Source organism: Hordeum vulgare, chromosome 3H (assembly GCF_904849725.1).
Source record: "Hordeum vulgare subsp. vulgare chromosome 3H, MorexV3_pseudomolecules_assembly, whole genome shotgun sequence".
NCBI lineage: Eukaryota > Viridiplantae > Streptophyta > Magnoliopsida > Poales > Poaceae > Hordeum > Hordeum vulgare.
This window is the reverse complement of record NC_058520.1, coordinates 46,529,172-46,540,986: the sequence shown is the minus strand read 5'-3', so window position 1 is coordinate 46,540,986 and position 11,815 is coordinate 46,529,172. Positions and strand designations below refer to the sequence as shown.

Below are 11,815 nucleotides of genomic sequence, written 5' to 3'. Positions count from 1 at the left end.
CCTTGTTCAATCTCATTACCGGCAAGTCTTTTTACTCATTCTGTAACACATCATCTCGTGGATAACTTCATAGTCACAATGATCTCAGTATGATGATGCATTACCGAGTGGGCCCAGAGATACCTCTTCGTCACACGGAGTGAAAAATCCCAGTCTCGATTTGTACCAACCCAATAGACACTTTTGGAGATACGTGTTGTGCACTTTTATAATCACCTAGTTACGTTGTGACGTTTGATACACACAAACCACTCCTACGGTATCCGGGAGTTGCACAATATCATGGTCTAAGGAAATGATACTTGACATTAGAAAAGCTTTAGCACGGGAACAATGCGATCTAGTGCTATGCTTACGATTGGGTCTTGTCCATCACATCATTCTCCTAATGATGTGATCCCGTTATCGATGACATCTAATGTCCATGATCAGGAAACCATGACCATCTATTGATCAACGAGCTAGCCAACTAGAGGCTCACTAGGGACACATTGTTGTCTATGTATTCACACATGTATTACTGTTTGTGATTAATACAATTATAGCATGAATAATAGACAATTATCATGAACTAGGAAATATAATAATAACCACTTTATTATTGCCTCTAGTACATATTTCCAACAATGCCTATATACATGATCATTGTCATGGATATCATCAGAAGTATTTGATGTTCTCTCAATTTCCCAAGAGTAATTTGTCTACCCACCGTTTGCTATTTTCTCGAGAGAAACCACTAGTGAAACTTATGGTCCCCGGGTCTATTCTACATCATCTATTTGCAATATCTATTTTTCTATTCACGTTTATATTTTATTTGCTCTTTTATTTTCAGATCTATATTATCAAAAAAAATCCAAAAATACCTTTATGGGTTTTATTTGCCATCACTTTATTTGCATCTATCAATCTATCATTTTACTTTACCCACGAGGGATTGACAACCCCTACACGCGTTGGTTTGAGAGGATTTGTTATTTGTGTGCAGGTCTGCTTACGTAGTCTTGTGGATCTTCCTGCTGGATTAATACCTTGGTTTCATAAGTGAGGGAAATACTTGTCGTCAGTCTACTACATCAGCCTTTAAGCTTGGAGGGAAACCAACGCAAATCAGCGAAGAGTCATTCCTCTATTGGCGCGTCGAAGACACACCGCGGGCGCCCTCGGACGCTAACATGGTGTGGCGTGCCCGCCGTGCGAGGCAGCGGGCGTGGGAGGCGGTAGAGGCCCTTGCGGCGATGGACGTTGGAGAGGTGGAGTCACACTTTCCGGCGCCCTGTATAATGCACGGGTCTGGGCGCCGTAACCGCGTCATGGTGGACATCATCTCCTCCCAGGAAGTATCCGCCATTGACCTCACATTCACTGGCATCGTCCGGGTTACGGGCTCCAACGAGGAAGACTAGGGCATGGGAGACGGCAGGAGCTCGACTCCGTTGAGCCGGCTAATGTCCCATGCCCTACTCTACCTCTCCGATGACCGGAAGGACACTCCGAGAGGCGCAGTCGGCCGTCGAACATGGGCACGACTGAGGTGGACGAGCTCTGTTTGTATTAGATTTACATTACATGTAAATATGAATTTGAGGTTTCCAATTTAAAGTGTCCGTTTGTAGAATTCATTATTTGAGACGTGACCAACGAGTGTTCCCAGGTATTTGACGGATTGAATTTACCAAGTTTGATTGTAGATGCTCTAACTTTGCTATTTATGGACGTGTATTTTTGTGTGTGTACTAATGTTGACTCTATGCATATCAACTTTACAAAGGCCGGAGGCTCACATGAATCGTGGCCAACCAGTTGTGTCACGTAGCGCAAGCTGGTTGGCCGCGGTGAGAAATATTTTGAAAACTTTTAGGTGATGGTGAAAATTATTTTTTATAAATGGAAGTGAAGACATGTGCTATTTTTTTTAATGAAGGGTTATGCAAAGTGATGCTGATAGGCTGTGGTGGTATTTTTTTTTCTTTTTTATTAAATGAAGGTGAAGATTTTTTTAGATACTTCTTAAACACAAGCAAAAAATTTAAATATTTTTTAATGTACGTATAACTTTCTCTCAAGCAGCTCAACTTGATAGCACCCCAACCACCAGTAGTATCTTGTTATCCTATTGATTTAGTTAGAGCATCTCCAATAGTGACAACAAAAAATGCGCCCGCGGTAACACAACTTTTAACGCACGCGGGACGAAATCGCGTGCTCCAGCGAACGCGTCAAAAAAACACGGGCGGTAAACTTTTACGCGCGCGGGAGAAAGCGGGTGGCCGCGCGTCAGATTTGACGCACCGTTTTCAGCGCGCTATAAAATGTGCGCCCGCCACGCGGCTGCCCACACATCCACGCGTCTCTCCCTCGCCGCGCTCTCGACTCTTCCTCTGCCTCTCCCTCGCCGCTCTCTTGCCTCTTCCTCTGCCGCCATGCCGCCGCGCCGCCGTTCATTCTCGGGCTACCGCGGCGTCCGCGAGCGCCCCGCCGACACCTACTACACCGAGATCCGGTCCGGCGACGTCCGCCTCGGCACCGGCACGTTCGAGACCGCGCACGAGGCCGCCCGCGCGTACGACGCGGCGACATGGCGATTAGGGCGGCCTCGTGCGCAGATGAACTTCCACGACGTCTACAAGCGCGAGCACGCGCAGAACCTCGCCCCCCCCCCCTCGTCTGATCACGGAGCAAGACCGTCAGGAGCACCATCGGCAGCAGTGTTGGAAATATGCCCTAGAGGCAATAATAAATTAGTTATTATTATATTTCTTTGTTCATGATAATCGTTTATTATCCATGCTATAATTGTGTTGATTGGAAACACAGTGCATGTGTGGATACATAGACAAAACACTGTCCCTAGTAAGCATCTAGTTGACTAGCTTGTTGATCAAAGATGGTCAAGGTTTCCTGACCATAGGCAAGTGTTGTCACTTGATAACGGGATCACATCATTAGAAGAATCATGTGATGGACTAGACCCAAATTAATAGACGTAGCATGTTGATCGTGTCATTTTGTTGCTCCTGTTTTCTACGTGTCAAGTATTTGTTCCTATGACCATGAGATCATATAACTCACTGACACCAGAGGAATGCTTTGTGTGTATCAAACGTTGCAACGTAACTGGGTGACTATAAAGATGCTCTACAGGTATCTCCGAAGAAGTTCGTTGATTTAGTATGGATCAAGACTGGGACTTGTCACTCCGTATGACGGAGAGGTATCTCGGGGCCCACTCGGTAATACAACATCACACACAAGCCTTGCAAGCAATGTGACTTGGTGTAAGTTGCGGGATCTTGTATTACGGAACGAGTAAAGAGACTTGCCGGTAAACGAGATTGAAATAGGTATGCGGATACTGACGATCGAATCTCAGGCAAGTAACATACCGAAGGACAAAGGGAATGACATACGGGATTATATGAATCCTTGGCACTGAGGTTCAAAGGATAAGATCTTCGTAGAATATGTAGGATCCAATATGGGCATCCAGGTCCCGCTATTGGATATTGACCGAGGAGTCTCTCGGGTCATGTCTACATAGTTCTCGAACCCGCAGGGTCTGCACACTTAAGGTTCGACGTTGTTTTATGCGTATTTGAGTTATATGGTTGGTTACCGAATGTTGTTCGGAGTCCCGGATGAGATCACGGATGTCACGAGGGTTTCCGGAATGGTCCGGAAACGAAGACTGATATATAGGATGACCTCATTTGGTTACCGGAAGGTTTTCGTGCATTACCGGAAAAGTTTCTGGCTCATCGGTAGTGTACTGGGAGTGCCGGGAGGGGTGCCGGGGACCATCAGGAGGGGTGTCACGCCCCAAGGGGTCTCATGGGCTATGGGAAGAGATAAACCAGCCCCTAGTGGGCTGGAATAAGTTCCCACTAAGGCCTATAAGGTTTGAGAAGGAAAAAACACAAGGTGGAAAGAGTTTCCAAGTGGGAAGGTGGAATCCTACTCCAAGTAGGATTGGAGTAGGACTCCTCCACCTCCAATTTCGGCCAAACCTTTAGGTTTTGAGGCTGCCTCCTCCCCTCCCTCCCTCCTATATATAGTGGGGTTTTAGGGCTGATTTGAGACAACTTTTGCCACGGCAGCCCGACCACATACCTCCACGGTTTTACCTCTAGATCGCGTTTCTGCGGAGCTCGGGCGAAGCCCTGCTGAGATTAGATCACCACCAACCTCCGGAGCGCCGTCACGCTGCCGGAGAACTCATCTACCTCTCCGTCTCTCTTGCTGGATCAAGAAGGCCGAGATCATCGTCGAGCTGTACGTGTGTTGGACGTGGAGGTGCCGTCCGTTCGGCACTAGATCGGAGCGGATCGTGGGACGGATCGCGGGACGGTTCGTGGGACGGTTTGCGGGGCGGATCGAGGGACGTGAGGACGTTCCACTACATCAACCGCGTTTCTTAACGCTTCTGCTGTGTGATCATGGCCACAGCCATAGAGGTTAAGGCGATAGATAAACAAACAACAGTGAGCAGCGGTAACCAGAAATTAACAGGTGCCCCCTACCCTATCAGGCTATTACTGGAGGTAATTAATTCTACTGCACGACGATGAGGTTGACGGAGTGAATCCAGGAGCATCCGCATCAGTTCATCACCATCCTTTCTGCAGGAACAAGTCCCGGTCCCGTTCCCGTTCCCTCTCGGCCGCCTCCGACGAGCGGTCGAAGCGGCTCACCACGGCCTTCTTGAAGCTGAACGCCTCCTCCTGCGCCGGCCGGTTGCACGACCTCTGCGTGCCGCCGCCGCCAAGGCTCGCCCGTGCCTCCTGCAGGACGATCACCTCGCTCAGCGGCACCCTCTTCCGCACCGCGCCCTCCTCCGGCCGCTGCTTGGGCGCGCTCTGCGACCGCACCTTCGCCACGGACGACCGCGTGCTGGACATGTAGCTGGGGCAGTTGAGCGTCGACGGGCTGTTGCTGTACGTGTAGCCGCCGCACACGCTCTTCGTCGGCGTCACCGGCGCGTAGCTCGCGTACCGGGGCGTGCTCTGCGCCGTCGCCGGCCGGGCCTTCTCGCACCACTCGTACTCCGGGAGGTGGCGCGCGGTCGGCGCGGCGATCCGCGGGGGCGCTCGGCACGGCATGAGCGGCGACGACACCGAGTTGGCGTAGCACTCCTCGCTGGCGCCGGGGGAGGTCGTCCGGAGCGAGGAGGAGCGCGACTTGGGCCTGCCGGTGTCCATCTCCACGATCTTCGGGCTCCGGTCGTAGCCGTAGCCGTAGCCGTAGCAGGACGAGGACTCCACGCTCGCGGACAGCCGGCGGCTGTAGTACGGCACCACACCGTGGTCGCTCCGGGAATCCTCCGCGCTGTACCGCTCTTGCTGCAGACACAAGCAAGAAACCACGCACGCACGCGCACGTTTATTACGGTCGGCTAGAAGAACGCGACCTCGGACGGACAGGGACATCGAGATCGGTTGCTTCGGTCGGAAGCGATGCCGGCCGTGGTCACTTACCAGCGAGTAGCGCGGCCGGATAGGAGTGGGGTGGACGCGAAGGTTGGTCGGGAGCGCGGCGGCGCGGGAGCGGGCGGCGCGGATGCAGGCCTGCGCGCGGACGAGCGCCTGCATGCTCTGCAGCGTGGCCGCCGCCTGCTTGCGCACCAGGTAGCCGCGCACCAGCGCCTGCAGCTTCACCAGCCCCTTGAGCGCGCGGAGGGCCTTCTTGGCCTGCGATAACTCAACACGCATTGATTTTGATTCCATTAGTCAGCGCTTAAACCTGCGGAAATCATGGCTTCGCCGTTCGGAAGAAAACTACTCACCAGGAAGCCACGGAACGCGGTCTGGATCTTGACCGCGGCGGAGGCGCGGCCGCGGGGCTCCGCGACGGCGCCGGCGAGCACCGTGGAAGTCGGCCCTTTGCTGGTGAGCCGCACGACCTCCACGGCGGCCTGTGCCGCGGCCACGGCAGCGTCAGCCGCCATCGCGGTGGCCGCAGCGACGGCGATGGCGTGCTTGCTCTGCTCCCGCTCGGTCTCGTTGTACAAGGACTTGAGCCACGCCGCCTCAGCCGCCCGCGCGATCGCCGCGTTGCCGCTGACGGCCGCGGCCGCGGCCGCCGCAGCCTCCGCCTCGGCCGAGTCCCGCGTGGACTTGCAGAAGCTCCAGCGCTTCCTGTCCCCGTGCGGCGCCGTGGCCGGCCGCCTCTGCTCCTTCCCCTGCTCCTTCTTCCCGCCACCTAGCAAGCTACGCAGCCACCTCGCCGCCTTGCCCATCGCCGGAACACGCAGCTCCGGCCGGCCAGAGAAGGCGGCTCTCTCGAGAAGATTGAGGCGTGAGGTGAGGGGCAGGGTGTAGTGCACTGAAAGAAGGAAGGAGGCGTGAGGTTTGAATAAGAGAGGGAAACGGCTATGGAGTCGAGGAGTGGGGAGCGGGATCCAAATAAAAAGAAACGGAAGGAGCATTACAGGACAAGAATAATACAGTACGTACCTCCAAGAGAAGAAGAAGAAAAAAACGAGCCTTACTCATTAATGCTCGCATGCATGCATGCATGCTGCTGAGTGAGTCGCTTGCGTTGCGCAGCATAGACGGACGGGATTAAACAAATGCGGCGTGATGCCAAGAGAACGCTCCCTGCCACGGGAGCATGAGAACAAGCGAGCAGGGAGGGATTTGGTGCTGAGCTGAGCTCGGCGTTCGAAAAGACGCAGCGATAGTTCAAAAAGATAGGCGCAAGGGAGTGTATGGAGCCATGTCCACCTCCTCCTAAAGCTGTGTGGTCAGCTCAGCTCAGCTCAGCTCGTACTGCTTGCTGCTACTGCTAATCTGCATCTGCATGGACACTAACACACATGCACCCACGTTGCGAGTTGCGAGCTCGAAGGGTCAGTGTCGTGTCGTCCAGGAAAGAGCGAGTACTACTGAAAAGAAACAAACAAATTCTACTACTCCACTAGTGTCTAGTGGCCGGCCGGTGAACTCTGGCCGGAAAGCGGGCGAGTGGCGAGCCGGGCTGCGATATGGAAGTACTACTCCTCCACTGCACTGTACTCCGTGACGCAGTTTCGGGTAGGCGTTGCGTGGTAGGGAGTAGAGGCCCTGCTGCCATGCTCATGCATGCATGTGTCCAAGGGAGGAAGAAGCACGAGACGGTGAAAAACGCAAAGGCTTGGACTTTTGGGCGGCATCTCCTTTCGTCTTTTCACAGTGCGTGCGTGCGTGCGTGCCAGGAGGAGAGGCGTACGTGACGCGACGGCGAGGCCAGCCACCGGAGCTCCTCCGCCGCTCCCCTCGTCCTCGTCATGCCCGTGCACCGCCGTAGCAGCTGCGCACACGTACTACGTTACACGGAGACACGTGATTGGTCTCTCCACGCCAGAGAAGCATCGTGTGTACGTACGTACGGTGGAAACGTGTGTATTAGCCTGCCACGAGGGCTCTGGTCCATCTGTCCCGAAAAGTGATCTCGGTGCCGGGCAACGCAGGGCAGCCAGCGGCGGCAGTAGTGGAAGCTTTTTTTCTCCCATCCGAGTGTGTGTGTGGGGGGGCTTTGCGTTGCACTGCATGCACTGCCGCTCTCTGAGTAGCAATTTGACCTTTAGCACCTGGCTACTCGGCTATCTTTTTTCAAAAGTTCATGGCTTCTCCATTTCTGAAGAGGATGTACAAGCAGTCAGGTAGCTAGCGAGGTGGTGGCCGGAGTGTGCCCTGAGTGCGGCAGCACCGGGCGGAAGGATCTTTGCGCAGACGTCACCGGTCGATCGAGGTAGAGGGAGCGCGGGGAGGATCACACCATGGACGTAGTACAGCGATGGGGTCTAGGGAATATATACGGATGCGCAACCCGGCAACAAACCAAGAAGGTCGCCATGATGAGATTCTAAAATCTAAACCTCGCCAAAAAGCTTTTCCATCTTTTCAGTAGGCAAAAAAACATTGACCAAAGCTTCACGCAGGCGGAGGTAACATGCGCACACGCCAGGCAGGCCCGTGAGAGTGCGAGACGGTCGGAACAGTCGTTTAAATATGTACGAAATTTCATTACGTCTAATTACGGCAGCATGCACGCGGACGTACGCAAGATCAGGTCGGGTCTTTTTTCAAAAAAAAAAAGGATCAGGTCAGGTCTTGTACATGTACGTCTCGGAAAATCAAGACGGAAATGCAAGTACAGCTCGGAGTGCGTGATTTGATTTTAACGCGGCGCAGGCCTACGCTGTGTCTGTGCAGGAGTTGATAGTCCTTGGCGCAAGTACGATTTGATATCTTGGTGACCGTATATGGGCTTCACCGTACGTACCGTGTTTGTGTGTTGCGGCTCTGAAGTCAACTCAGCCACAGTCCATGGTAAAACTACTACACTAGCCTACAAGATAGGCTCCTGCGCCCCGGCTGCGATGCATAGTACAGTAGTAGTACGAGCGGCAGATGTGCATGCATGGTACGTCCTCGTTATATTTTGAAAATGAAATCAAAACCAATCCCATTTACTACCCCTTTGTGTGTTTGACTAAACTTGCTCGCTGCCCCTTTGACTGGTTTCCACCGGCCACCGCAGAGGAGGAGGAGGAGAAGATCCATCATTGCAAACCATAAATTAGGGTGTCAAATCACGCACAGTCGCACACAACAGTGGCGCAAGTGCAACGCCCGTGCCGTGCAGTCCCGAGTTTGCTGGGATTGAGAAACGGATTGGCACGAACCACCGTTTCCGAGGCAGGGCGCGCACGACCGAGGTGCCTGGCCTTGCCGAGACTTCCGAGTTTTCACGAGCTGTTTTTTGCCGCTGAAAACCTGGAGCTCACCCGCAAAAAAAAAAAAAAAAAAAAAAAAAAATCTGGAGCCGGAAATAGTTATCTCTGCTGCGGACTTTCCTGATCAACGTACGCGCTACTACTCCGAGGAGTAGAATTCAGAGTATGGCATCCTGTTTATCTACTGCTCTGCGTTGCTTGGCATCTCTCGGTTGGCATCTTATGTGTGCCCGGCACATGATGCGCGAATCATGTGCTGGAACAAAAGCACCGCCACCAAAAGGCAACGAGCTGGACGGATGGATTACGGGTGCCAGTCGCGCGGATTTTGAAGGCCCGTGTGCGTGTTTCGGTCGAAACATCTGAGCTCCGGAAGGAAAGGCCTGCCTGCTGTTGCACTGCCTTTCGTGCACTGCCTTTCGGTTCGGTTTGGTTCGTCTTCATAGCAGCGGCGGCTTTTCCCCGTGCCCCTACCACGTGCGCGGCACCATGAACATCGTAGTTGCAGCGGGCGGGCGTCGTATGTCTCGGACGGAACGGAACGGAACGGAACGGAAGGCTCCGGCGATGCGCCAATCGGCAGGCCGGGTCAACACCGACGGCGCGTGTGGTACCGTGACGGGTCCGCGGGATGGGTTGGTTCCTGGTTCGTTGGGTTCCGGGGGCGGGAGCGTGGCGCGCGGCGTACGAGGGCGCCCATCCGCTCCGGCTCCGTTGCACTTGAAGGGCGATTTCCCCGTTCGTGGATCGATGCTGATGATGGGATGATGGGTGATGAGAGCGTGGCATTAGACGAGACCGGCTGGCACGCGGGTCTAGAGCGTTGGTTCCGACGCTGACGTGTCGAACGGTCGAGCGTGGACCGACCGTCCGTCGGAGGAAAAGGCTTGGCGGCCGTATGGAGCAGGCTGTTTTGAACCTGAGTTTGTAGAGGTTCGGAATATCCCTGTGAATTGCGTCCTGAACTATGTAATCTCAGTTTAAAAAGAACACTGTGTTCGTTTGTCAAACCAGGATTATTAAATTGACCGGGATTGGGCTATGCTGTGAGGGGCACGTGTGAAAAATATTGGGCCAGCTCAGGCCATCTCGCTCTCGGACTTCACAATGTTTATGAAAAACAAAGTGAAAATAAGAGTTTACGAATTTTTGAAAATACAATTCACGAATTTTTAAAAAGTTTGTGAAGTCCACATGTTACTTTATACGTAAGAAGCACATCGTAGACATTTTTCTAAATGTCCCAAACAATTTTTTTGAAATGTGTGAACATTTTCTAAATGCAACATATAATTTAAAATTACACGCATGTATATTTTAATAATATTTAAATTAAATTTAAAATGCCACGTACTATTTTTTGTAATGCTTGAACTTTTTAAAATTACACACAAGTATATTTTTATAATGTTTATTGTATAATTTAAAACAAAAAAATCTTAAACGGGCCAGCCAATGACGTCCTTCAAATTTTGATAGGTTTGGGACAATCATTGTGTGCAAGATTTCGAATATGAAGTCTATAATGCTAATTTACAAAGCACTTTCTACTTGCAAGGTATAAACATAAGCAAATGTACACACTCTATGCCGTCACTGCATCAGTGGACTTGACACCTTTCAGCATTGCATCCGTCGGCTTAGGAGGAGCAGTTGCAGCCGAGACCTCGCTGTCCCTTCCCGCATCCCGACTGCTGCTCGTGAATGCGCGGGTGTCGGCGCTCCTCGTGAATGTGCCGGTGCCGATGCTCCCCGTGAATGTGTCGGTGCCGGTGGTGCTCGACTGTGTCCAGCCGCTAGAGCTGCCACTGCTCGACACATAGTGGAACGGGTTCACCGGTGACACGATGGCCATCTCCCCCTCCAGCATCGGCACCACGATGCTCATCGGCGCGATGACGGCTGGAACTGCACGCACCAGAGCGCCACCTTGCACATGGTCTCCGCCTTCTCCTGGCCCGCCTCCACGATGCGGGCGACAACGAACACGATGGACTCCCGTGCACCTTTGGATTTAAAACAAAATAAAAATTAAAACGCGCCGGCCCTGCCATGACGAATCCCGGTAACATGATGACACGGTTCAATTTAGACCGGGATTGCATAGTTCAAGGTACAATCGACCATGATTTTAACTTGGGAGTTCATTTCGTCCAATCAATACATGTGCAAGGTTTAAACTGGACTTTTTTTTTGCTGGACTGACTGGACATGCCTTTAAAGGAGCTCCACGTGTTCAGCTCCATTGAATTTCACGGATGCGGTTATCGAGTTGGCCGGAAAACTGATGATTTCTGACCCCTCCAAAAAAGAGTGATTTCTAAAAAACAAAAACTTAATAAAAACAACACACTTGTGAATTCAAACATGTTCATAGATTTCAAAAACACATCATGTCTTTCTCTTTTGGATAAATGATTGATTTCAAAAAAATGAGTCTGAAAAAGTATCTTATATTTTAAAGAAAAAACAGAGAAATTAAAAAAACGGTCAGGAAAAGCATATCAGTATGAAACAACAGATTATTTTTTACTTAAGGACCTTTTCTAAATTTGCTGATATTTTTCGAAATTCATGTACATTTTTTTACTGGTGAACATATTTTTAAAAGCGGAACATTTTCTAAAATATGAAAACAATTAAATGTAAAAAAGACGAATATCAACTTCAAAATGAAAAAAATGGGGAAAAAAATAAAAAAGGAACAAACTTAGAAAAATAAAAAAAAGGAAAGAAAAGAAACAAGAAAGAAAAAAGAAGAAAACGAAAAACAACAAAAAGAAGAATAGAGCGAATCGACCCCGCTTATCACTCGATCGCCAGGGTCTAGGCTGGGAAACTCTAGAAGGTTCCCAAACCGGAAACACAGCAACATGTGAATGGGCCGGTCCAGGTTATCGCTCCATAGCCAGGGTCTGTACGAGTGGTCACCACTTTGACGCAACATGCGTTCAATAGGAAATGCCCTATTTGATGCCCACAGGCGTCAAACAACCACGACTTAGCTGAAGGCAGGGACAACTGGGCCGGTCCATATTAAGGTAGTGAACTCAGGATGCGTGAGAAAAATCGTCCAAAAATTCATGCGTGATCTGT

The 11,815-nt window shown here is 51.3% G+C and overlaps 1 protein-coding gene and 1 pseudogene across 1 annotated transcript; both read right to left on the bottom strand.

Annotated features, from left to right (window-relative positions):
* Window positions 1–4,437: 4,437 nt before the first annotated feature.
* Window positions 4,438–6,418, bottom strand: LOC123439486 (protein IQ-domain 26-like). Its single transcript, XM_045116196.1, has 3 exons — window positions 5,786–6,418; window positions 5,478–5,690; window positions 4,438–5,342 (listed from the first exon to the last, which is right to left on the bottom strand). Exons 1-3 carry the CDS (start codon window positions 6,236–6,238, stop codon window positions 4,611–4,613), a joined length of 1,398 nt encoding a protein of 465 aa, XP_044972131.1. The 5' UTR covers window positions 6,239–6,418; the 3' UTR covers window positions 4,438–4,610.
* Window positions 6,419–10,304: 3,886 nt separating this feature from the next.
* On the bottom strand, window positions 10,305–10,867 carry LOC123441463 (annotated as a pseudogene).
* Window positions 10,868–11,815: the final 948 nt, after the last annotated feature.

Excerpts from the sequence above, each read along its gene's own strand:
- LOC123439486 (XM_045116196.1), bottom strand. The coding sequence starts at position 6,238 with ATGGGCAAGGCGGCGAGGTGGCTGCGTAGCTTGCTAGGTGGCGGGAAG. Across the intron at positions 5,691-5,785 it reads CCGCGTTCCGTGGCTTCCTG|GCCAAGAAGGCCCTCCGCGC; the intron begins GTGAGTAGTTTT and ends GAGTTATCGCAG. Across the intron at positions 5,343-5,477 it reads TCCGGCCGCGCTACTCGCTG|CAAGAGCGGTACAGCGCGGA; the intron begins GTAAGTGACCAC and ends TTGTGTCTGCAG.